Raw genomic sequence first — 26,707 nt, forward strand, 5'->3', positions numbered from 1 at the left:
CTGGTTGTCATTGTGAGCTTGTTGTCTTTGCCTAGTTGTCATTGTGAGCTTGTTGTCTTTGCCTAGTTGTCATTGTGAGCTTGGTGGCAATTGTTCGAATTGTCGTCGCTTTAATTCAGTTATGTGCATTGTGGGTGCTATAGGTGTTGAGTTTAATCGCTGTTTAAAATGTTTGGGGAAAGATGGCACTAATATTTTTCATTGTAACAAAAATTTATTGTTTATGCAGAAAGGCACAGAACAGAGCAGCAGGACATAAATTTGATTTTTAGTGAAGTGAATATTTGTCATTCAGGAAATAACTGTGCTAATTGCATCTTTTTATTTTTTTGGAAAGGAATGATCAAATTCTTTATGAGATGGAAGAAAGTAGGAAGCTCATAAATAAGGAAGTTGTGTTTGAATTTATTACCAAGATGTATGCAAGAGGATTGCCTATCATCAGCCGAGCAATGCAAGTGAGAGCTAGAGAACATGCTGAATTTCTCAAAATTGATTAATATATTTCAAAGCAACGGGAGGCTGGCATGACCACTGCATCCATCTCACAGAACTGTTCTGAAGGTATGTGTCATAGTTTAATTGGCAGCAGTTTTTCTTTCTTGCTGGCTCATAAAATAATGATGGTCTTACTATCATGATGGCATGATGGCTAAGATTAGACCAACTACAGCATCTATGATCAATAGTAAGCACTGTGCTCAAGACTTTTATATAAATTTTCTTTTCTTTTTTTCTGCTTCTTCTCCCCAAAGCCCCCCCAGTACGTAGTTGTATATCCTAGTTGTATGTCCTTCTGGTTGTGCTGTGTGGGACGCCGCCTCAGTGTGGCCTGATGAGTGGTGCCATGTCCATGCCTGGGATCTGAATGGGCAAAACCCCTGGCCGCCGAACTGGAGCATGCAAACTCAACCATTTGGCCATGGGGTCGGCCCCATAAATTTTCTGTATACATTTTCTACATGAATTATTATAAATAGACTTTATTTTTTAGAACAGCTTTAGATTTACAGAAAAATTAAGAACACCATACAGAAAGTTCTCATATATCCCACACCCAGTTTCCCTTATAATTATTTTATATTAGTATCATACAATTGCCACAATGATAAGGTACATGGTTTATTCTGATTTCCTTAGTTTTGCCTGATGTCCTTTTCTGTTCCAGGATCCCACAGTACATTTACTTGTCATGTCTTCTTTGGTTCTTGACCATGATAGTTTCTCAGACTTTCCTTGTTTTGATGACCTTGAAACTTTTAAGGAGTACTGGTCAATTTATTTTGTAGGATGCACCTCTGTTGGTACTTGTCTGATGTTTTTCCTCATGATTATGACTGGTATTATGGATTTTGGGGAGGGAAACCCAGAGATAACATATTATCTCAAGGGTAGTGTTGACCCTGTTCACTTGGCTGAGACAGCATGTGTTAGGTTTCTCTACTGTAAAGTCACTCTCCCCTTCACCCTCCCACCCTCCACCCCCTGCACCCTGTCTCCCCTTGGAAGGAAGTCGCTATGTGCGGTCCACACTTAAGGCAACAACCGGATTCTGACCGTTCCGACTCCTAGCGCCCCGTGGGCCGCCGAGCTGAGGCTGCCGGCGCTGTCAGACAGGGCTCCGCGCTGTTCACAGGGTTCTCACGGCCGATTTTTTCGGAAGTGGGTGGCCAGGTCCTTCTTCCTAGGCTGTCTAGTCTGGAAGCTCCACTGAAACCTGTCCGCCATGGGGGACCCTGCTGGAATTTGAAATCCTGGTGGCAGAGCTCTCAGCATCACAGCCACACGCAGCCACCACAGTGTGACAGCCGACAGATGGGTGTGGGTCCCTGCCTGGGGGAAAGAGCCCGGCCAGGCGGTGAGAGCACTGGAGCCTAACCACCAGACCGCCGGGCTGCCTGGAGAGTCTATGGACATTGTTTGAAATTCTTCTGTATGGGAGATGTGTCTCTTCTCTCCCATTTATTTATTTATTCAATCATTTACATCAGTGTAGACTCACGTGTGTTTATTTTATACTTTGGGGTACAGTTCAGTACCTTTTTATTTATTTGGTTGCTCAAAATGTTCCATATTTGGCCATTGGGAGCTGTTCCAGTTAGCTCCCATACTCCTTGGACATACCCCTCATCAATGCCAGTTTTATTTTTGTTTTTATTTTTCAGCATTTCTTTCTTATTTATTTATTTATTTTTGAGTAAGACCAGCCCTGAGCTAACATCTGCTGCCAATTCTCCTCTTTTTGCTGAGGAAGACTGGCCCTGAGCTAGCATCCATGCCCATCTTCCTCTACTTTATATGTGGGACGCCTACCACAGCATGGCAGGATGAGCAGCGCCATTTCCGCACCCGGGATCCAAACCGGTGGACCCTGGGCAGCTGAAGCAGAACGTGTGGACTTAACTGCTGTGCCACCGGGCCGGCCCCTTAACATTTCTTATTTCCTAGTATCTAGTCGAATTCTTACAACAATTCTATGAGGTAGGCATTGTTATCTCCTTGGCTCTCGATGAAGAAATTGAAGTTCACAGAGATTAAGTAGCTTGCCCAAGGTCACATAGGAAGCAAAGGACTAGATTTGAATTTTGCTCTGTCTGAAAGCTTTTAATAACTTTTAATATATTATCCTAATATTTAAAATGTAATAAATTACGTCATTTTAAGAAAAAGAATTCTGCCATTATATCCTGATAGATATGTGCATTTCCATCTTGATTTTGGACTAACAAGAGGAAAATGTATCAGCCTGGAGCCGAACACAGAACTTTGGGGACCCTGTAAGCCTGTGCGTGTCTACTCAAACTATCAGATTCTGGTATCCATGGCTCCAGGCTGCCCACCCTCTGTGGGAGCTGAGTTGCTCTTCTGTTCAGAGGTTACTTACTGCAAACCCTTGTAGTAGAGTGTGTCAGGCCATGATTTTGTTGCCATGTCTTGCAGGAATATCCTCTTTTCTTCCATTCAACAAGGTTTTATGGGAGCCTACTGTTCTGGTGGAACTTACACCCTAGTAGGAAGAGACAGAATCAACAAGTATGTCAGCAAATGCACAAGCTATTTCTAGGGGGTGAGAAATGCTAGCTGAAGGTCAGGTGACAGGTTGCAGTACTTGAGGGGTCTCTGAGAGAGGAGGAATTCAGAGAGCTAGGCCTACGGCCCTTGAGAAGGAGTATGGGTGTTACTCCCACTTCATGGGGTTGCCTTTGGGCTGGGTTCCAGCAGGAGAGCGACATGGCCTCCTGACTACTCACATATCTTACCTCTCCCCTGACCCTCCTCCTGGCCACACAGGCCTTCTGGCTCTTCCTGAAATGTGTCATCTCTTTTCTGCCTTTTGGTCTTTACATTTCTCATTTGGTCAGCCCAGAAAAAACGAAATAAAACAAGAACACTATCCCTCCACAAATGACGTGGCTCCCTTCTTCACATCATGTAGGTCTCTGCTTAAAGCCATCTCCTTGTGCATCCTACCTAACCATGCTCCATCCCGACCCTCACCACTCTGTCCTCTCCAACCTCCAGGCATACTCTATATTTTTCTCTTGCTTTACTTTTCTTCAGAGCACTTATTGCTACCTGACTTTATTTCTTTATTTGTTTATATTCTTTCAACCTCACTAGAATGTAAATGCCACATGAGGGCATGAATTTTGTCTTTTCTGTACATCATTGTATAATACCCAGTGCATAGAACATTGTCTAGCCCATAGTGGGTGATTTTATTAGTTATCTATTGCCATGGAACATATTACCCCAAAACTTAGTGGTTTAAAACAGCAAGTATTAGGGCCAGCCTGGTGGCACAGCGGTTAAGTTCGCATGCTCTGCTTCAGCAGCCTGGGGTTCGCCTGTTCAGATCCTGGACAGGGATCTACACACCATTTATCAAGCCATAGTGTGGCAGGCATCCCACATATAAAATACAGGGAGATGGGCACAGATGTTAGCTCAGGGCCAATCTTCCTCAGCAAAAAGAGGTGGATGTTAGCTCAGGGCTAATTTTCCTCAAAACCAAAACCCAAGCGAGTATTAATTTTCTCACAGTTTCTATGGATCAGGAGTTCAGGAGGGGCTAAGCTGGGTATTTGTGGCTCAAGGTCTTTCAGGGGTTGCAGTCAAATGTTGGCCAGGCTGCAGTCCTCTGAAAGCTTGACTGAGGCTAGAGGGTCTGCTTCCAAACTATGCATGCGGCTGTTGGCCCACAGGGCTGCTCTCAACATAGCAGGTGAAAGTCACAGTACCTTTTTATGACCTAGTGTCTGAAATTGCACACTATTATTCCCACTCATTCTATTCGTTAAAAACAAGTCAGTAAGTCCAACCTACAATCAAAGGGAGGGGAACTAGGGTCTACTTCTTGAAGCAAGGAGTATCAAAGAATTTATGGACATATATTTTAAACTGATACAGTGATCAATTAATATTTGTGGAATGTGAGGATGTATAAATTGAGGTTATACCTTAAGCAATCACTCTGGTTGCCGTGTGGAGAATGGACTCTAGGTGGGCAAGAGCACAAGCAACAAGATTGACAAGGGGGCTGGCAGCCAACATTTATCAATTCTTATTCTGTGCCAAGACCTGGTCCAAGCACTTTACAGCCATTTACACATTTAATTCTCAGAACAACCTGATGAGGTGTGCATCGTTCAATTGTCTCCATTTTATAGATGAGGAAACAAGGCACAGAGACATTAAGGATCAGTTGTGTAGGTGAAAGCTGATCTGATGCTACAGTGGACACCAGCTCTGAGCGAGGAGATTTCAAATGCCTCCATGTTTTCTAATTTGTGATCCCAGCTCATAAAACCCCGGAGCACAAGGTGTTACAGGAATCTCTAAGTTGGTTGAAGATAATGCCACAGACATAAGAAATAATATACTCATAAACATGTGCTATAGATTCTAACTTTTTCTGATGATATTAGAGTAGCCCATGACTTATCTCTTTTATTCAATAATAGAAGTACATTACTATCATCAGGATATGACCATGGGGCTTAAATTTTTACCTTAAATGTTTTGGGGGCAAGAAATAAATTTATAGAGAGACGTCAGCAACGTGGCAGCGTGAGCTCACCCGGGACTCTCTCCCCTCCAAATTACAACCAAAAAGAGCAACTGCTTTCCAACCAAAAAAAAAAAATCCTAATAGAAATCGTCAGAGACCCACAGCAGCCAAACAACAGAGGGTGGAGAGGCTGGAGCCACCCTCAGAGGAGTTGGAACCGGGTAGGAGAGAACTTTGCTCCCTCCCCTAGAGACAGGGATTGCTGCTGAGGGTGAGGGAAGGAGCAGGGGAGGGGTTGCGCATCTGGGGATCGTCCAGGACTCCCACCATCCGTGCAGCGGAAACCCTCTAATGGGGGAAAGCTTTCACATGGGGGAACCCCAGCAAGCCAGGGCCCCAGGAAACCAGAGAGCGAGAGCTGATCCGAATCCAGGTTGGCATGTGAGAGAAAGTGCCACTACTCCCCCAAGCCATGCTGTGCACCACCATCACGGCTGAAGGCAGGGGGCTCAGAACGTGTGACTCTCACTCCTCATCTAGTGGCGACAGGCTGTAACTGCAACCAAATAATAGCATCACGCGCAAAAACCGCTCCTCTACCGTCCAGCAATTTATAAAAGCTCCAGACCAGAAGGAAAACAATAAAAACACAGAATTAAGTCTTGAGGACTTGGAAATAGGTAAACTAAGTGAAGATGAGTTCAAAATAGCTATCATCAAAATATTCAGTGAGGTAAAGGGAAATATAGAGAAACAAGTCAACAAGTTCCGGAGTTACTTCACAAAAGAGATTGAAATTATAAAGAAGAATCAATCAGAAATACTAGAGATGAAAAATACAATGGATCAGATAAAACAGAATATGGATTCCCTGAATGCCCATGTAGACACTATAGAGGAGCAAATTAGCATAATCGAAGATAGACAGCCTGAATGACTCCAGACAGAGGAAGAAAGAGAACTAAGAATTAAAAAAACTGAAGAAAATCTCTGAGAAATTGCTGACTCAATGAGAAAATGCAACTTAAGAATCATTGGAATTCCTGATGGCATGGAAAAGGAAAATGGAGCAGAAAGTATGCTCAAGAAAATAATACAAGACAACTTCCCAAATCTAGGGATTGAGAGAGAAATGTGTGTGGAGGAAGTTTTCAGATCTCCTAGATTTGTGAATGTAAAAAGACCTACTCCAGGGCATATAGTAGTAAACATGGCAAAAATGAATGGCAAAGAAAGAATACTCAGGGCAGCAAGGCAGAAGAAAATAACCTACAAAGGAACCCCTAAGAGACTTTCAGCTGATTTCTCTACATAAAGCTTACAAGCTAGGAGAGATTGGAGTGACATATTCAAAACTTTAAAGGATAAAAATCTTCAGCCAAGAATACTCTATCCAGCCAAAATATCCTTCAGATAGGAGGGAGAAATTAAATCTTTTCCAGACAAACAAAAGCTAAGGGACTTCGTAGTCACAAGACCTCCCCTACAAGAAATCCTCAAGAAGGTTCTCATACCTGAAAAAAGGAAAAAATGAGAAAGGGGTCACAAAACACAGAGTAGGGAGACAAATAGATAGAATCAGAATAGGATGGCAAATATTCAACTGTAGCATTAAGATGAAGGGAAGGAAATCACCAAAGCAAAGACAATCTTATCACTCTAACCACAAACTCACAAGACAAGTTGGAATGAGAGATGAAAATAATAATTTAGGAGGGGAGGAGGAAAGGGACTGAAACAGTCTAGGCTAAGGAAGTAAGAGACCACCAGAAAATGGACTATGTTATACACGAGATTCTGAATACAAACTTCAGGGTAGCCACTAAACTAAAGAACTGAACAGAGACACAAAACATAAATAAGGAAAAATCTAAGAAACCCAGCATAAGAAATTGCAGAAGTCAATCAGTAGGCTAAAACACACAGGACGAGAAACAAAGGAAACACAGGAAAACCGGAAAACGAGCAACAGAACGACAGCAGTAAGCCCTCATGCATCAATAATCACCCTCAATGTAAACGGATTGAACTCTCCAATAAAAAGACACAGAGTAGCAAAATGGATTAAAGAACAAGATCCAACAATTTGTTGCCCCCAGGAAACACACCTCAGCTCCAAGGACAAACCCAGGCTCAGAGTGAAGGTCTGGAAGACAATACTCCAAGCTAATAGCAAACAAAAGAAAGCAGGTGTTGCAATGCTTATATCAGACAAAACAGACTTCAAGGTAAGGCAGGTAAAGAGAGACATAGAGGGCTAATATATAATGATCAAAGGGACACTTCATCAAGAAGAAATAACGCTTATAAATATCAATGCACCCAACACAGGAGCACCAAAGTTCATAAAGCAACTATTAACAAACCTAAAAGAAGGTATCAAAAATAACACAATAATAGTAGGGGACCTCAACTCCCCACTCACATCAATGGACAGATCATCCAGACAGAAAATCAACAAAGAAACAGTGGAGCTAAACGAAAAGCTAAAGCAGTTGGACTTAATAGACATATATAGAACACTCCATCCAAAAACAGCAGAATACACATTCTTCTCAAGCACGCATGGAACATCCTCAAGGATAGACCATATCTTGGGAAACAAGGCAAGCCTCTACAAATTAAAAAAAAAATTGAAATAATAAAAAGCATCTTCTGGGGCTGGTCCCGTGGCCGAGTGGTTAAGTTCGCGTGCTGCGCTGCAGGCGGCCCAGTGTTTCGTTGGTTCGAATCCTGGGCGCGGACATGGCACTGCTCGTCAGACCACGCTGAGGCAGCGTCCCACATGCCACAACTAGAAGAACCCACAACGAAGAATACACAACTATGTACGGGGGGGCTTTGGGGAGAAAAAGGAAAAAATAAAAAAAATAAAAAAATAAATTAAAAAAAAAAAGCATCTTCTCTGACCATAATGCTATACAGCTAGAAATTAATTACAAGAAAAAAGCTGAGAAAGGCACAAGGATATGGAGACTAAGCAACATGCTATTGAACAAGCAATGGCTCATTGAAGAAATTAAAGAAGAAATCAAAAAATACCTGGAGACAAATGAAAATGATAACATGCCATACCAACTCATATGGGATACAGCAAAAACTGTATTAAGAGGGAAATTCATCACAATACAGGCACACCTTAACAAACAAGAAAAATCCCAAATCAGTAATCTTAAACTACACCTAACTGAATTAGAGAAAGGAGAACAAACAAAGCCGAAAGTCAGCATAAGGAGAGAAATAATAGAAATCAGAGCAGAAATAAATGCTATTGAAACAAAAAAGGCAGTAGAAAGGATCAATGAAACAAAGAGCTGTTTCTTTGAGAAGATAAATAAAATTGACAAAACCCTAGCCAGACTTACAAAGAAAAACAGAGAGAAAGCTCAAATAAACAAAATCAGAATTGAAAGAGGAGAAATAACAACAGACTCTGCAGAAATACAATGGATTATAAGAAAATACTACGAAAAACTATATGCCAGCAAAATGGATAACCTAGAGGAAATGGATAAATTCTTGGACTCCTACAGTCTCCCAAAGCTTAGTCAAGAATAAGCAGACAATTTGCAAAGACCAATCACAAAGAAAGAGATTGAAACAGCAATCAAAAGCCTCCCAAACAATAAAACCCCATGACCAGATGGCTTTCCTGAGGCATTCTAGCAAACTTTCAGAGAGGATTTAATACCTATCGTTTTCAAGCTATTCCAAAAAATTAGGGAGGATGGAACACTTCCTAACACGTTCTAGGAGGCCAACATCACGCTGATACCAAAGCCTGACAAGGACAGCACGAAAAAGGAGAACTATAAGCCAATATCACTGATGAACATAGATGCAAAAATCCTCAACAAAATTTTGGCAACCCAAATACAGCAATTCATCAAAAGGATCATACATCATGATCAAGTGGGATTCATACCAGGGACACAGGGATGGTTCAACATCCACAAATCAATCAACGTGATACACCACATCAACAAACTGAGGAATAAAAACCACATGATCATCTCAATAGATGCAGAGAAAGCATTTGACAAGACCCAACAGCCATTTATGATAAAAACTCTGAACAAAATAGGGATAGACGGGAACTACCTCAACATAATAAAGGCCATATTTAACAAACCCACAGCCAACATCATACTCAATGAGCAAAAACTGAGTGCCATCCCCCTGAAAACAGAAACGAGACAAGGATGCCCTCTATCACCACTCTTGTTCAACATAGTACTGGAGGTTTTGGCCAGAGCAATTAGGCAAGAAAAAGGAATAAAAGGAATCCAAATAGGGAGGGAAGAAGTGAAACTCTCGCTGTTTGCAGACGACATGATCTTATATATAGAAACCCCCAAAGAATCCATTGGAAAACTTTTAGAAGTAATCGAGAACTACAGCAAAGTTGCAGAGTATAAAATCAATTTACAGAAATCAGTAGCATTTCTATACTTTAATAACGAACTAACAGAAAAAGAGCTCAAGAACACAATACCATTCACAATCGCAAGAAAAAGAATAAAATACTTTGGGGTGAATTTAACTAAGGAAGTGAAAGACTTATACAATGAAAATTACAAGGCTTTTCTGAAAGAAATGGATGATGACATAAAGAGATGGAAAGACATTCCATGCACATGGATTGGAAGAATAAACATAGTTAAAATGTCCATTCTACCTAAAGCAATCTACAGATTCAACACCATCCCAATCAGAATCCCAATGACATTCTTTACAGAAATTGAACAAAGAATCCTAAAATTCATATGGGGCAACCAAAGACCCCGAATTGCTAAAGCAATCCTGAGAAAAAAGAACACAGCTGGAGACATCACAATCGCTGACTTCAAAACATACCACAAAGCTACAGTAATCACAACAGCATGGTACTGATACAAAAACAGGTGCACAGATCAATGGAACAGAATTGAAAGCCCAGAAATAGATCCACACATCTATGGACAGCTAATCTTTGACAAAGGAGCTGAGGGCATACAATGGAGAAAAGAAAGTCTCTTCAACAAATGGTGCTGGGAAAACTGGAAAGCCACACGTAAAAGAAGGAAAATTGACCATTCTTTTTCACCATTCACCAAAATAAACTCAAAATGTATCAAAGACCTGAAGCTGAGACCTGAAACCATAAGGCTTCTAGAAGAAAACGTAGGCAGTGCACTCTTTGACATCAGTATCAAAAGGATCTTTTCGGACACCATGTCTTCTCAGACAAGGGAAACAATAGAAAGAATAAACAGATGGGACTTCCTCAGACTAAAGAGCTTCTTCAAGGCAAGGGAAAACAGGATTGAAACAAAAAAAACAACTCACTAACTGGGAAAAAATATTTGCAAGTAACACATAACTGCCATACGATCCAGCTATCCCACTACTGGGTATCCATCCAAAGAACTTGAAGTCAGCAATTCCAAAAGTCCCATGCACCCCAATGCTCATTGCAGCATTATTTACAATAGCCAAGTCTTGGAAGCAACCTAAGTGCCCATCAACAGATGATTGGATACAAAAGAAGTGGTGTATATATATATATACAATGGAATACTACTCAGCCATAAAAAAGAACAAAATCGTCCCATTTGCAACAACCAGGATGGACCTTGAGGGAATTATCTTAAGTGAAATAAGCCAGATAGAGAAGGACAATCTCTGTATGACTCCACTCACATGAGGAATTTAAACATGTGGACAAAGAGAACAGATTAGTGGCTAGCAGGGGAAAGGTGGGGTGGGGGGTGGGCACAAAGGGTGAAGGGGTGCACCTACAACAGGACTGACAGACAATAATGTACAACTGAAATTTCACAAGATTGTAACCTATCATTAACCGAATAAAAAAAAAGACCCAGAAAAGTAATAAATTGATAAACACAAGGGCAATCATAAATGTATTTATCCTTTTGCAGATTTTATAAAACAAATTTATTTGGTTTTTCAGATATTTCAAGAAGTGTATCTTCAGCCTCAGAACCTAGTATATAATTGTTAAGCAACTGAATTATTTTTTCTCAATCTAGATGATTTATGTGTGATATATGATTTCCTATGATATCAATTATATAAGAACTACATTAATATTATTTTAGTTCATTATATAATTTACATTTTAAATAAAGTAAACTATATATAAACACAGTAGATTTTCCTCTACACAGTTTTGAAATATTCTACCGTTTGTCATGCAAAGAATGAATGATCTTCTTCATTTTAAATGAAATTCTGTAGTCTGACGCAGATCAAAAATGACCTTTACACTGTAACTCTCAGTATGCTGATTAAAAAAGAAAGCTGCTTTAGGTTTTGTTGCACATTTCATTTAATTTTACCGCAACATGAACTAATCGGACTCTACAAAAAACATATATCGTTTTCACTTTTTGCTTTCACATTGGATTGCTTCCCTCATAATCTGATAGGCCCTTTAATGATCCCCCCTGCCATCTTTTTTTCTTTTTGCCAATATGTTTTTCCCTACTAGTAAAGAAAAATATATTGCTGCATTAGTCCCAAAAGCAATTTTAGGAATAATGTTTCCTCCATTTTTTCAAAGATGTGAGCAGAGGCCCGTGCCGTATAAAAAACAAACTATGGAGATGAAAATACTTGAACAGTGTTCAGTGTTTTAAGAAACAAACAAGAGGCACCACAGCATTAATCTCCTCCATATTTAATAACATACACAATCTTTGTGCTACATGGTAATTTAGACATAAGGGTAGTGAGTAGGTGACAAAAATAACACTACTTATATTTGCTGAAGGCAATTGAGGCGTTTTTGGGGTCAGTTGGGGATAGACGAAATGTGAACTTAGTCTGAGCAGAAATTTCAGTTGAAATTGGGTTATTAACTGAGAGGAATCCGGACAGCTGAGCTTCTCAATTTTCTAGTTGGGGCAAACCCCCAGGATAGCCTTTGGAATTCTGCATTTAGGGCAAGACAATGCTCTTCTCCAAGGGAAAACGGTCCCTTTCAAAGTGGAGCAAAAACTAAAAAGGATGGTCCAGACAGAAAACTGGATGCAGGATAAGTGAGAACAGAGTTTTCAGCTTGAGAGCGACTGATTCCTTCTTCCAGGAGAAAAGGGAAGGGGAAGCAGAGAAGGGGACTCTGGAGGGAAGGCTAACGTTTCTTCTTGTGGCTTAAACCTCCCCGTCTCTCCCTGACTGCTGGGGCTGACCTCCAAGGGGACATGGACCGAGCAGTGCAACCCTGAAGATCTCCAATTAATCTGAAATTTTACTAATTAGACATTCTTAACACTTCGATTCATCTAACCGTCATGTCTGCACCCACGATTCGAACCGGTGAAATCCTGGGCCACCGAAGCCAAGTGGGAGAACTCAACCACTTGGCCACGGGGCCGGCCCCTAATTAGACATTCCTAACACTTCGATTCATCTAACCTTTACGTTGATCCTACCGTAATTGGGTTTGCATAAGCCAGCTCACTGAACCCTTGGCTTCTTTGCAAGGTAGGCATTGTTGCTCAAAGATGAGGCAGACTTGGGGAGCTATGACGTATTCCAAAGTCGCTCCTCCCCTGAGCAGTCTGCTGATTCCTCCGTGTCCGGTCTCCTTCCACACTTCCGTGGAGGGGCAAAGGACAAAAAGAAAGGCTGTATCACTGGGGCTGCTTCGTGGGGGTGGCATGATTCGCACGGCACACACCACAGATTTGTCTGTTTATTATGATGCTTTCCAGGCATATGGCAGAAAAGTGTATTGCCTGAACAAAATTGAAATATTGAGACAATTTTCTGACAGACGGAAGCAAAGCATCATGAGAAGTGCCTTTTCTAATTCCAGTAAAGGCTTCGTATGGCCATTGGCTGCTCTGGCTATTTTGAAACATAAAATTAAAAAGTATGTTTTAAATAGCATACTTTTCATAAGATTAAACTTGAATTTACCTGGGTAATGGGTATTTTGATGAAAGAAAGAAGAGGTAAGTTTGACATTAAGGATCTCTGGATGCTAGACAGGAATAGGAGTGTCACCAGGGGCGCTTGTGGCAGCCAGAACATCATCGGAAACAATTTGAAAGCAATGTTGGAAGAGAAGAGAGAGAAGACCAAGTGTGTAGGGGGAATGTAATACAAGGGCATCACAACCAGGAAGGAAAAAAGCGCCAAGGAAGAAAGGAGCGCACCAATCCAGACCTCACAACCTCACCTAGACCCACTCTATTGTCTGCTGTGGAAGTCTTAAAGGCACGGCCATCCTCAGGTCATTGCCCTGCTTCCCCACACGGTGCCCTGGAGCAGTGCCCTATTCCCTGTCCCCTAGCAGAGCTGGACTGACACACAGGCGGAGCACATTGTGATGTGTTATGAGGACAGACCCTCACCCAGAGAATTTCTCCTTAACTGCCTGAAATTTCACTAACCCAGAGGAATTTGTGTTTGCAGGCAGGATTTTTCTTGTAGTTGTTACACGGCTGTGTGAGATTGAACACCCCACTTGCGTTCAGTGAGCACAGTTTCTCCTGGATGATCCTTGCATACCTCCTTACACATTCCACTATGGCACATGAGCCCAGAAAGGAGGGGTGGATAATTTTCTACTTGGAGTCAGGCAGGCAATACTGAATATAGATGGATGGGACTGTTTCCTTACTTCAGGTATAAAGAGAGGAAGAAGGAATTTGGGGACAAATCAAGGAGTTTTGGGAATACAGACAAGTCATTTTGATGAATCAGATAGGATGACTGAGGCAAGAGTGCTGAAGCGGCATGGTCTTGGGTAAGGAATGAAACCCTTACCTGAATCTCGTTCCCTCATCTGTAAAAGGAGAATTGGGACGTGATGAGCTCGGATGCCTCTTCTTTATGTATCATTTTAGAGTAGTATAAAATTCTGCTTTCCTTCTAGAGCTTAAGGTGTGTCATATCCATGATTTGATGCTGAGACCTGTCAGGAACGCAATCCTCAATTTGAACTCTTCCCAAGGGGAATTACGATCTCTTTTATGACTGCATGTTTTATAAAAGCATTTTCAAGAATACATTTAGGGGCTGGCCCAGTGGCTCAGCGGTTAAGTTCACATGTTCTGCATGAGCAGCCCGGGGTTGGCCAATTCGGATCCTGGGTGTGGACATGGCACCGCTTGGCAAGTCACGCTGTGGCAGGCGTCCTGCATATAAAGTGGAGGAAGATGGGCACGGATGTTAGCTCAGGGCCAGTCTTCCTCAGCAAAAAGAGGAAGATTGGGAGCAGATGTTAGCTCAGGGCTAATCTTCCTCAGAAGATAAATAAATTAAATTAAATTAATTTAAAAAAAAGAATACATTTAGTGAAAATCTTTGATTTTGGGTAGGTGCTTAAGGACACACAGCTGGGGCACAGATTCAACTCCATTATTTATTGTATAACTGTGCTTCAATTTCTTTATCTGTAAAATGAATATAGTAATAGTTATCCTTGAGTTATTAAATAAAAACATTCAGAACATTGCCTGGCATATGGTAGGACCTAAAAAATATTTGCGAGGTGCATGAATTGCGTGAATATCACTTAGGGATGGTATGTTCAATCAAAGCTTTTTGGAGAAGCGGATATTTAATTTTGACTTTGAAGGATAGGTGGAATTTCAATGAGGGATGGCAATACTGATGACAGAAACAGTATGAACATGGAAAAATAGAGGTTATTCTTGGGGAAGTGAAAAACACACTTTGATGGGATCAGAGGGCATATAGAAAAAATGGCTAAGAAGGTTTTATGGAGTCCAACTATAAAGTGCCTCAACAGCCAAGCTGAGAAATACGTACATTTTTAGTAGGTGAAAGTCTGAAAGTTTGAGAGCAAGGAAATGTCAAGATGAAACCAAGATGGATGGTTTATTTTATTTACCTGTTTTGCATTTCCTTAGTTTAAACATTTTTTCTAATATGAAAACTAATCTAGTCTATTATCTTGCATCCTAACTACATTTAACTTCCCAGAATTCAACTCCAGAAGCTCTGGAGAGAGAGAACAAGGTAAACAGAGTGGGCACTGGCAGGCCTTCCCCTCCACAAGCCGATGCCTGTGGGCAACGGGTCCAATCAGACCTGAAAGAGAGACTTGCATTTTGGCAAAACCTATGGAAATATTCTAAGGTTCTCCAGCCACAGAGACATCATTCAGGTGTCAGATGAGTGTCCACCATCCTGGAGGAAGAAATGAAAGATGTGACTGAGGGCTTTAGAAAAACTGTAACAAAGGGAGTGGTTACTCGATTCTGTCTTAAGAAGATGATGAAACTGGAAAAGTGAAGTTATAACCTTCTGACAAATAAAAATGTCAAGCAATAGGATATACTGGAGAATATGAGGAAGCCATTTGGTATAAACCTAATTCGGCCTGACCTTGTCTCTCCAAAAGGGCCTGACCGTGGCTGTTGAGCATGCATTGTATATCTGCTTTAGAGATTCCCTATGGCAAGAACAAAGGCCCTTGAGATAAAAGTGAAACTTCCCTTCCCCTCCCAATGTTGGCATTTCCTTAAGGATTAAGCATCTTTCCTTAGGTTAGGAACTGATTGCTGTGCTCACCTGTGACCACCCAGCTCGAGACAATAGACTTGCCTCCTGCTACACCCTCCAAGATAGCAGACCCACTATCAGCTGTGTCCATCAAGCGCTGTGCTGACAGGGCAATCTTGTGACTCTTGTGGGAGGGACATTTCAATCATATGTGAAACGTCCTGCTTGGGGGTATATAACCACTCTGTACACCTCACTTCTTTGGTGCCCTTTCTTCCTTTGGGAAGAAAGGCCCCCGGCCATGGTCCTCAGATTTCAGCTCAGAATAAACTCACCCAAATTTTCATTTATAGATTGGTTATGGATTATTTTCGTTGACACTTCATAAAATTTCTGAAGTGCTCTAAGAGAGGAAACGTGAAAAATTGACTTTATGACAATCTACAAGTAGCAGATCATTTATATGTCCATATTATTGTACAAGGTTGTATACAATGTACGCTACACTAATCTAGCAATCTGGATCATTTTCAAGGATGAATTTCACTATATGAGATTTTTGCTTTCTGCTGACTGTAATACCGAGCTTTCAGATTAAGATGAGATTATTTTATCTGCATGAATCCAGTGGGAACAGTTTCTTTTTTTAAAGTAAGAGAAAGCAATCTTTGAGCTGCAGAGTTATTTGAGTGGGCCTTTCAGTTACGCAAATGAAGGTAGGAGTGAGACACTCCCAAATGTGTTTTCCTTTCCAGCCGCCTCTCCCTGAGGACCAGGTATCTCTAGGGAGGAGATCTCTAGGGAGAAGGTGAATTATTTGCATAAGGAGGCCAGGACCTCCTGGGAGGGAGGATGCCGAAGATTTGAAAGGATACCTAGGGTCTGGAGGAAAGCAACGTCAACAAGGACCACAAACCCCAAACTTCCTTGAGGAAGGGGAGTGTGGGTTGATGACTCAGGCTCTGTAACCAAATTCCAAGGTTTTCTTCTCTCTTTTTTTGAGGAAGATTAGCCCTGAGCAAACTACTGCCAATCCTCCTCTTTTTGCTGAGGAAGACTGGCCCTGAGCTAACATCTGTGCCTATCTTCCTCTACTTTATATGTGGGATGCCTACCACAGCATGGCTTTTGCCAAGCGGTGCCATGTCTGCACCCGGGATCTGAACAAGCGAACGCTGGGCTGCTGAGAAGTGGAACGTGCACACTTAACCGCTGTGCCACCCGGCCGGCCCCCAAGATTTTCCTTTGGAGAAGCATCAGCAACATCTCCAGGGCTGTGGAGGGCCATTTCTCCCTATTGATACCTCCCTGTTGAACAAGGGCAGTGACGAGCACAAGCTAAGTTCGAGGAGGACTGGCCTCCTTTGGATGGAGGAAGTTTTGGGTGTGGGGGTTGTGGAAAGACCTAAGAGAGAGGTCTTAGAGTTCACGTCTAGGTGGTCTCAAACCATTGTAATGCTGTCTGAGTTCATGGAGGGTTTCATACTGCTTACACAGGAAATTCATTCTTTCACTTTACAAATAAGACATATGTCTTGTTATTTTTGTATGCCAGGCTGTGATCTTGGCTCTGGGGACAGAGCAGCCAACAAAACAGACAAACATTGCTGCCCTCAGGAACCTTACTTTCTGATGAGGGGTGGGGGTGGGGGATAAAATCTGTACTGCAGCATCTTAGATGGTGGTAAGTCCTAAGGAGAAAGACAAAGATAAAAGTAGGGAGTTTATGTGTACCTACTGACAAATAGAAATGGCAAGCAATAGGATATATTGGAGTATATGAGGAAGCCATTTGGTGTAAACCTCATTTGGCCTGACTTTGTTTTTCCAAAAGGGCCTGACATGGCCATTCAGCATGCACTGTATATCTGCTTTAAACATTTCCTATGGCAAGAACAAATGCCCTTAAGATAAAGGTGCAACTTCCCCCGACATGGCATTTCCTTAAGGATAAGCATCTCTTCCTAGGTTAGGAGCTGATTGCTGCACTCACCTGTGATCGCCCAGCTTGAGACAACAGACCTGCTTCCTGCTGTGTCCCTCAAGGCAGCAGACCTACTCACTGCTGTGTCCATCAATCGCTGTGCTGACAGAGCGGTCTTGTGACTGTTGTAAAAGGGACATTTCAATCATATGTGAAATATGCTCTTTGAGGGGATATAACCGCTCTGTACACCCCACTTCTTTGATGCCTTTCCTTTGTTTGGGAAGGAAGGCCCTGGGCCATGGTCCTCACATTTTGGATCAGAATAATCTCACCCTAATTTTCATTTATAGATTGGGTGTGGCTTATTTTCATTGACAGTACAGGTGGTTACTACAGAGGAAGTCTTCATTGAGAAGGTTAACGTTTGAGTAAGGACCTGAAAAGGAGATACTCAGGGGGTGTTCCAGGCCCGGGGGTGGTGGTGGTGGTGGTGGTGGTCGTGGTGGTGGTGGTAGTGGTGGTGGTGGTGGTGGTGGTGTCCCCATACCTGAGGAGGGAGTGGCTGGAGTAAGGAGGCAAAAAGTAGAGGTGAATTCCTTGTGGGTCAGTTCTCTGTAGGATCTCACAGATCATTTTAGGTTTGTAGGGGAGGAAGACATTTCCTCTGCCTTCTCTGGGTTCATCTGGCTGGAGAACGAATTAAATTCACATGAGACAGAATAGCAAGAGAAAATTAAACAAAGCTTTATGAGGACCATGGCCCAGGGCCTTTCTTCTCGAAGGAAGAAAGGGCACTGAAGAAGTGGGGTGCACAGAGTGGTTATATACCCCCAAACAGGATGTTTCACATATGATTGAAATGTCCCTCCCACAATAGTCACAAGATTGCCCTGTCAGCACAGCGCTTGATGGACACAGCTGATAGTGGGTCTGCTGTCTTGGAGGGTGTAGCAGGAGGCAAGTCTATTGTCTCGAGCTGGGTGGTCACAGGTGAGCACAGCAATCAGTTCCTAACCTAAGGAAAGATGCCAATCCTTCAGGAAATGCCAACATTGGGAGGGGGAGGGAAGTTGCACCTTTATCTCAAGGGCCTTTGTTCTTGCCATAGGGAATCTCTAAAGCAGATATACAATGCATGCTCAATGCATGCCTTGGTCAGGCCCTTTTGGAAAGACAAGGTCAGGCTGAATTAGGTTTACACCAATTGACTTCCTCATGTACTCCAACACATCCCACTGCTTGCCATCTTTACCCATCAATGCATGCATGGGAGAGGCCCAGGCCAGCCAAGCAACCTGCCAAAATGGCGGAAACCACCACCCCAAATATCATATATCTAAAGACAAAGGAGGATGTTGGGGGCAGGGAGTCAGTTACAGGAGGTTACCAGACAAGCACAATAAACAAATGCAGATTTAAGTCCTTGCCTTCCCCATTGATTAAGAATTTCTAGAGACAAGGTCATCTCCCCTTATTCCTGGGAGAGAGGGAGATATCTTTACAGATGGAGAGTTCCTTTACAATGTAAATGTCTCTTACAAAGGGTAAGTAAATTTACTTTTCAGTTGCTTTCCTGTCTGCAAAGTAACTAGCCTCAAATAATCATCATGCCAAAAAGACATATCTTGGGGTGGCCAAATCCAGGCCCCGACAGGTTCATTGTAAGGCTTTTAGCTTTCACTCTGAATGAGATTGGAAGTTATTGGAAGGGAAATTTGGAAAATACAGAAAAGTAGAAATAAGGAAAATAGATGGTTCCCACACGCAAAGCCAATAGTTTCTTGCATCCTGTTGTGCCCCTCCTTAGACCCTTCAGCAGCTTCCTTTGCTGGCAAGAATGAGGTCCTAAATCCCAATCCGGCCCTCACTTCTCCTATACTCTCCTCCATCTCGCTTTAGCCTCTCACTGTGACTAAAAACTATCTTTCAGTTTTTCAAATTCTACTCTCTATCGCCCTTTTCTACATGGCCTTTGCATATTTCTTGTCTTCTGCCTTTGTTTGGGTTCACTCCTGCACGTTCTTTAGATCCCAACTTTCATTCATTCACTCAACCTCTGCAGTTGCATACAGGTCTGTGCTCAGAAAGTCCTGTGATTGCTTTAATCCTCTTCTGTCACCATCTTGAAATCTGCAATAATTTTGAACAAGGGGCCCCACATGTGGCTGGTCCTGTTGATCACCTGCTGTGCATCACTCTCTCAGTGCTGGGGATACAATGGAGAACAAAAAAGATGTGCTCTCTGCTTCCGTGGAGCCTTCAGATTAGTGGACGACATAAACAGTGCTCAAACAACCAGAAAATAAATATACGATGGCAACTGAGAAAAATGCTACAAAGGAAAGAAATATGGGAATTTAGCTTAGTCAGACGAGTAGGCGGTTCCTCTCCGAGGAAGTGAGGGGTTAGCGGAGTCCTGGAGCATGAGGAAAGAACCCGGCTTTCTGTGACTTCCCCACTATGCCCTTTGATTACGTCCTCCTGTTCTAGCCCCTCATTGTGCACTGTACTTCCCTTTTTTATAATGCTTACTCATGTTATAATTAACTATTTGTTCAATAGCCAACTTTCTAGAGAGAGTATAAGCTCACAGGTGTCTTCCTATTCACCACTGTATCCTCAGACCACAGCACAGTGCCTGGTACACAGCATTTAAGTAATATATATATATATTATATATATATATATGAGGAAGATTGGCCCTGAGCTAACATCTGTGCCAATCTTCCTCTATCTTGTATGTGGGACACTGCCACAGCATGGCTTGATGGGCAGTGTGCAGGTCCACGCCTGGGATCTGAACCAGCAAATCCTGGGCCACTGAAGTGGAGTGGACAAACTTAACCACTATGCCACTGGGCTGGCCCTAAGTGATATATATATATATATATATATATTTATTTATTAATGTTTTGATAGATTACAACCTTGTGAGATTTCAGTTGTACATTTTTGTTAGTCATGTTGTGGGTACACCACTTCCCCCTTTGTGCCCTCCCCCCACCCCCCCTTTTCCCTGGTAACCACCGATCAGATCTCCTTATCAATATACTAACTTCCACCTATGAGTGGAGTCATATAGAGTTTGTCTTTCTCTGACTGGCTTATTTCGCTTAACCTAATACCCTCGAGGTCCATCCACGTTGCTGTGAATGGGCCAATTTTGTCTTTTTTATGGCTGAGTAGTATTCCATTGTGTATATATACCACATCTTCTTTATCCATTCATCAGTTTCTGGGCATTTAGGTTGGCTCCACGTCTTGGCTATTGTAAATAATGCTGCGATGAACACAGGGGTGCAATGGACTCTTGAGATTTCTGATTTCAGGTTCTTAGGATAGATACCCAGTAATGGGATGGCTGGGTCATAGGGTATTTCTATTTTTAACTTTTTGAGAAATCTCCAACTGTTTTCCATAGTGGCTGTACCAGTTTGCATTCCCACCAACAGTGTATGAGGGTTCCTTTTTCTCCACAACCTCTCCAACATTTGTCGCTCTTGGTTTTGGATGTTTTTGCCAATCTAACGGGTGTAAGGTGATATCTTAGTGTAGTTTTGATTTGCATTTCCCTGATGATGAGCGATGATGAACATCTTTTCATGTGTCTATGGGCCATATTCATATCTTCTTTTGAGAAATGTCTGTTCATGTCCTCTGCCCATTTTTTGATCGGGTTGTTTTTTTTTTTGTTGTTAAGCAGTGTGAGTTCTTTGTATATTATGGAGATTAACCCTTTGTCAGATAAGTGGCTTGTAAATATTTTGTCCCAATTAGTGAGCTGTTTTTTTGTTTCAATCCTGTTTTCCCTTGCCTTGAAGAAGCTCTTTAGTCTGATGAAGTCCCATTTGTTTATTCTTTCTATTGTTTCCCTCAACTGAGGAGTTATAGTGTCCGAAAAGATTCTTTTGAAACTGATGTCAAAGAGTGTACTGCCTATATTCTCTTCCAGAAGACTTATTGTTTCAGGCCTAATCTTTAGGTCTTTGATCCATTTTGAATTTATTTTGGTGTGTGGTGAAAAAGAATGGTCAATTTTCAATCTTTTGCATGTGGCTGTCCAGTTTTCCCAGCACCATTTGTTGAAGAGACTTTCTTTTCTCCATTGTAGGCCCTCTGCTCCTTTGTCGAAGATTAGCTGTCCATAGATGTGTGGTTTTATCTCTGGGCTTTCAATTCTGTTCCATTGATCTGTGGACCTGTTTTTGTACCAGTACCATGCTGTTTTGATCACTGTAGCTTTGTAGTATGTTTTGAAATCAGGGATTGTGATTCTGCTGGCTTTGTTTTTCTTGCTCAGGATTGCTTTACCAATTCGCGGTCTTTTGTTGTCCCATATGAATTTTAGGATTCTTTGTTCAATTTCTGTGAAGAATGTTCTTGGGATTCTGATTGGGATAGCATTGAATCTGTAGATTGCTTTAGGTAGAATGGACATTTTAACTATGTTTATTCTTCCAATCCATGTGCATGGAATGTCTTTGCATCTCTTTATGTTGTCGTCAATTTCTTTCAAGAAAGTCTTGTAGTTTTCATTGTATAGATCCTTCACTTCCTTGGTTAAGTTTATCCCAAGGTATTTTATTCCTTTTGTTGCGATTGTGAATGGGATTGAGTTCTTGAGTTCTTTTTCTGTTAGTTCATTGTTAGTGTATAGAAATGCTACTGATTTATGTACGTTAATTTTATACCCTGCTACTTTGCTGTAGTTGTTGATTATTTCTAATAGTTTTTCTATGGAGTCTTTGGGGTTTTCTATATATAAGATCATGTTGTCTGCAAACAGCGAGAGTTTTACTTCTTCGTTACCTATTTGGATTCATTTTATTTCTTTTTCCTGCTGAATTGCTCTGGCCAGCACCTCCAGTACTATGTTGAATAGGAGTGGTAAAAGTGGGCACCCTTGTCTTGTTCCTGTCCTCAGAGGGATGGCTTTCAGTTTTTGTCCATTGAGTATGATGTTGGCTGTGGGTCTGTCATATATGGCCTTTATTATGTTGAGGTACTTTCCTTCTATACCCATTTTATTGAGGGTTTTTATCATAAATCGGTGTTGGATCTTGTCGAATGCTTTCTCTGCATCTATTGAGATGATCATGTGGTTTTTGTTTTTCATTTTGTTGATGTAGTATATCACGTTGATTGACTTGCAGATGTTGAACCATTCCTAGAGATCAAGAAAAATCTAGATGCACTGAACAGTAGGGCCGATAATTTGGAGGAAAGAATTAGCAATTTGGAAGATGGCAATATAGAAATGCTGCAGGCAGACGAGGAGAGAGAAGTAAGACTAAAAAGAAATGAAGAAACTCTCCGAGAATTATCAGACACAATTAGGAGATGCAACGTAAGGATTATAGGTATACCAGAGGGAGAAGAGAAGGAGAAAGGGGCAGAAAGCCTATTCAAAGAAATAATGGCTGAGAACTTCCCAAATCTGGTGAGAGAGATGGATCTTCAGGTGACAGAAGCCAACAGATCTCCAAACTTTATCAATGCAAGAAGACCAACCCCACGGCATATAGTAGTGAAGCTAGCAAAAGTCAACGACAAGGAGAAAATACTAAGGACAGCCAGGCAAAAGAAACTACCCTACAAAGGAACCCCCATCAGGCTATCAGCAGATTTCTCAGCAGAAACTTTACAGGCTAGAAGAGAGTGGAATGATATATTCAAAAATCTGAAGGACAAAAATCTACAGCCGAGAATTCTCTACCCAGTGAAAATATCCTTCAAATACGATGGAGAAATAAAAACTTTCCCAGATAAACAAAAATTAAGGGAGTTCATTGCCACAAAACCTCCTCTTCAGGAAATCCTCAGGAAAACCCTCATTCCTGAAAAATCCAAAAAAGGAAAGGGGCTACAAAACGAAGAGCTGAGGAGATAAGTAGAAGGACAACAACAGAGAGTAGCAGCTCTTCATCAGAACAGATTAAACCATGGGATGAGAAACAAAGGAAATTGAAGAAAACCAGATAACAAGACATAAAATGGCATCAGTAGGCCCCCACATCTCAATAATCACTCTAAATGTAAATGGATTGAACTCCCCAATCAAAAGACACAGAGTGGCAGGATGGATCAAAGAACAAGATCCAACAATATGCTGCCTCCAGGAAACACACCCCAGCCCCAAAGACAAACACAGACTCAGAGTGAAGGGATGGAGAACAATACTCCAAGGTAATAATGAACAAAAGAAAGCAGGTGTCGCTATACTAATATCAGACAAGGTAGATTTCAAAGCAAAACAGATAAAGAAAGACAAAGAGGGACAGTATATAATGATAAAAGGGACTCTCCACCAAGAAGACATAACACTTATAAATATATAAGCACCCAACACAGGAGCACCAAAATTTGTAAAGCAACTCTTAATAGAACTAAAAGAAGACATCAACAACAATACAATAATAGTAGGGGACCTCAACACACCATTAACACCAATGGACAGAACATCCAGACAGAACATCAACAAGGAAATAATAGAATTAAATGAAAAATTAGACCAGATGGACTTAATAGATATATATAGAACACTTCATCCAAAAACAGCAGGTTACACATTCTTCTCAAGTGCACATGGAACATTCTCAAGGGTTGACCATATTTTGGGAACCAAAGCAAACATCAATAAATACAAGAGAGTTGAAATAATATCAAGCATCTTTTCTGATCATAATGCTGTGAAACTAGAAATCAACTACAAGAAAAAAGCATAAAAGGGTGCAAAAATGTGGAGACTAAACAACACGCTTCTGAACAATGGATCATTGAAGAAATTAAAGAAGAAATCAAATATTATCTGGAGACAAATGAAAATGAGAACACGACATACCAAATCATTTGGGATGCAGCAAAAGCAGTTCTAAGAGGGAAATTCATCGCAATACAGGCTCACCTCCCTAAGTAATATTTTTTTTTTTTTTTAAAGATTTTTATTTTTTCCTTTTTCTCCCCAAAGCCCCCCGGTACATAGTTGTGTATTCTTCGTTGTGGGTTCTTCTAGTTGTGGCATGTGGGACGCTGCCTCAGCGTGGTCTGATGAGCAGTGCCATGTCCGCGCCCAGGATTCAAACCGACGAAACACTGGGCCGCCTGCAGCGGAGCGCGCGAACTTAACCACTCGGCCACGGGGCCAGCCCCCCTAAGTAATATTTTTGAGTGAAAAGATTATTAAATTTTTGGCTATCATCTTTTGATGCATAATTAAATTTTTTAATATACAATTTAGTGGTCTGTATTTTTATTTATTTACTCTTTTGAGGAAGATTAGCCCTGAGCTAATTGCTGCCAATACTCCTCTTTTTGCTGAGGAAGACTGGCCCTGAGCTAATATCCATGCCCATCTTTCTCTACTTTATATGTGGGACGCCTGCCACACCATGGCTTGCCAAGTGGTGCCGTGTCCGCCCTCAGGATCTGAACTGGTGAACCCCGGGCTGCCAAAGCGGAATGTGTGCACTTAACTCCAATTGTCTGTATTTTTAAAAAGAATTTAACACTGAGAAGTTTCCCATTTTTAAACAAATTTCATAAAATGGCTAAATCGGGGGCTTTGAAAACTTATCTGGATGTTGGTGTTCAGAATGGATTGGAAAGGCGAGAGAGTTACTAGACAATAGGTATAAAGTGGAGGAGAATTGGAATTAATAGTGTACATTTACTTATTTAGCAACATTTACTAAGGACTTACTATTAGGCAGTGTCTTAGGCACTGGCCATGTAGTAGTAAAAAAAAAATGACGACAGAATCCCCTCTTGGAATTTATAATGTAGTGAGTACCAATGTCAGGGATAGAAAGGAAAAAAAAAAAATCCTCCCTTTTCACCTTTTTCACAGATGTAGCAATGCCACAAGTAGGGAGAATGCCAGTGTCCCATTGGAGGGGACCTAGAGAAATGTTTTGCAAAAATTCTGAAAGTTTGATGTTCTAGTGGAATATTTTCCCTGACTCGCTGGTAGATGTTTTCTATTGTTGTAACTTTCTCCTTTGAGTAATGTTTTTATCCTTTTTTGGTTCCTTTAACTCTTGCTTTTTTTAAAAAAAATCAAAAGTAACTAAATACTAGTAAAAAGGAACGGCTAATATGCTGCTCTCTCTCTGAGAGACAGTCATTCTTTTGTTTTTCCACTTTGGAGGCCTTTGTAACTGGTTATCCTCCCTAACTTGAAGACAACAACTGTCATTCGAAAAAGTTATTTCCAACTGCCTCAGGGCATACTATCCTTTTCTCTTTTAAAGGCCTCCTCCAGAATACTCCTCTCCCAGTTTGAAAAGCGGTAGGGAATAAATGTGTGGTATCAAATATGCAGCCATTTGCCACTCCCTTCTCACTGCCCCTCTTACTGCCACAGAAAATGTCTGGGGATAAACACAGACGTCGTAGTCTGTCCTCCCAGGGAAGATTATGGAGGGAACAAAGAAAGGGCGCTTTTAACCTCAGAGAAAGCTGTTTCCCAAAGGTTAAACGTTAACTCAGAACAAAAGGAAAGAGAGGAAACGTATATCTAAAAAACTTAACTCTGAATGAGAGGTACTCAGAAGGTCGGTTGTTTCCTGGGGAAAAGGAGAGGGGGCGAATGCCAGGGCTTTGCTGTATAACCTCGGGCACGCCACCTAAATGTCTTCGAACCCGTGTCCTAGCTTAAGACTTTCCACCGAGGATCTTTCAGTTTCCTTTATCTCTCCAGTCCTATGATTCTATGATTCCGTGGTCCGAGATGGGCCATTCTGTTGATTTCCTAGTCTCCAGGAGTGGACTAACTCGATGCAGAATCACCAACGCGGAGGTGGGTGAACTTCACGTTTACGGGGTTTGGACTAGAGAGATGCTCTTGGAGAATTTCCGAGAGGGCCTTTGCCCCGTCCTTGAACCTGATTTACAGTTCCCGCGACTCCTCGGGGTGGGGGTCGGGGTGTGGGGAGGACCTGTTTTAGACCGGGATGGTTCACGGGCAGTGAGCGTTTCCCCTTTCCTTATTTTTGGACCTTTAAAAAAAGCAGCTAAGAGACAGATTCTAAAGCGGTGGAAGGGGACACTGTGATGACCGGCTCCCGAAGGCCCGTGAAATCCCGCTTCCGCGTTCCCAGCCGTTCCCGGGGCGAGGACCTTTTTTAAACCCACATCTCGGGCGGACCGGGCCTGGAGCGCGGCCCGGAGCAGCGGCGGGGCGCCGGGGGGCGCGGGGCGGGGCCGGGGCCGGCGGGCGCGGAGCCACAGGGAGCGGCAGGGAAAGAGTGTAGAGCTCGGCGGGCGCCGGAGCAGTAAAAAACGCGTCC

General features: G+C 41.9%; 1 protein-coding gene across 2 annotated transcripts in view; it reads left to right on the forward strand.

Annotated features, from left to right (window-relative positions):
• Nucleotides 1-512: 512 nt before the first annotated feature.
• The window catches only part of HIPK3 (homeodomain interacting protein kinase 3), a 123,373-nt gene continuing 97,178 nt past the window's right edge, over nt 513-26,707 (forward strand). Inside the window, exon 1 of one of the 2 annotated variants that reach the window (XM_046643728.1) lies at nt 513-564. In XM_046643728.1, coding sequence (XP_046499684.1) covers nt 528-564 — 37 coding nt within the window. In that variant the 5' untranslated portion in view covers nt 513-527. Of the gene's footprint in view, nt 565-26,180; nt 26,218-26,707 lie in introns of those variants that run through there. The other variant, XM_046643729.1, reaches the window with a different exon arrangement.

This window comes from Equus quagga, chromosome 17 (assembly GCF_021613505.1).
Source record: "Equus quagga isolate Etosha38 chromosome 17, UCLA_HA_Equagga_1.0, whole genome shotgun sequence".
Taxonomy (NCBI): Eukaryota; Metazoa; Chordata; class Mammalia; order Perissodactyla; family Equidae; genus Equus; species Equus quagga.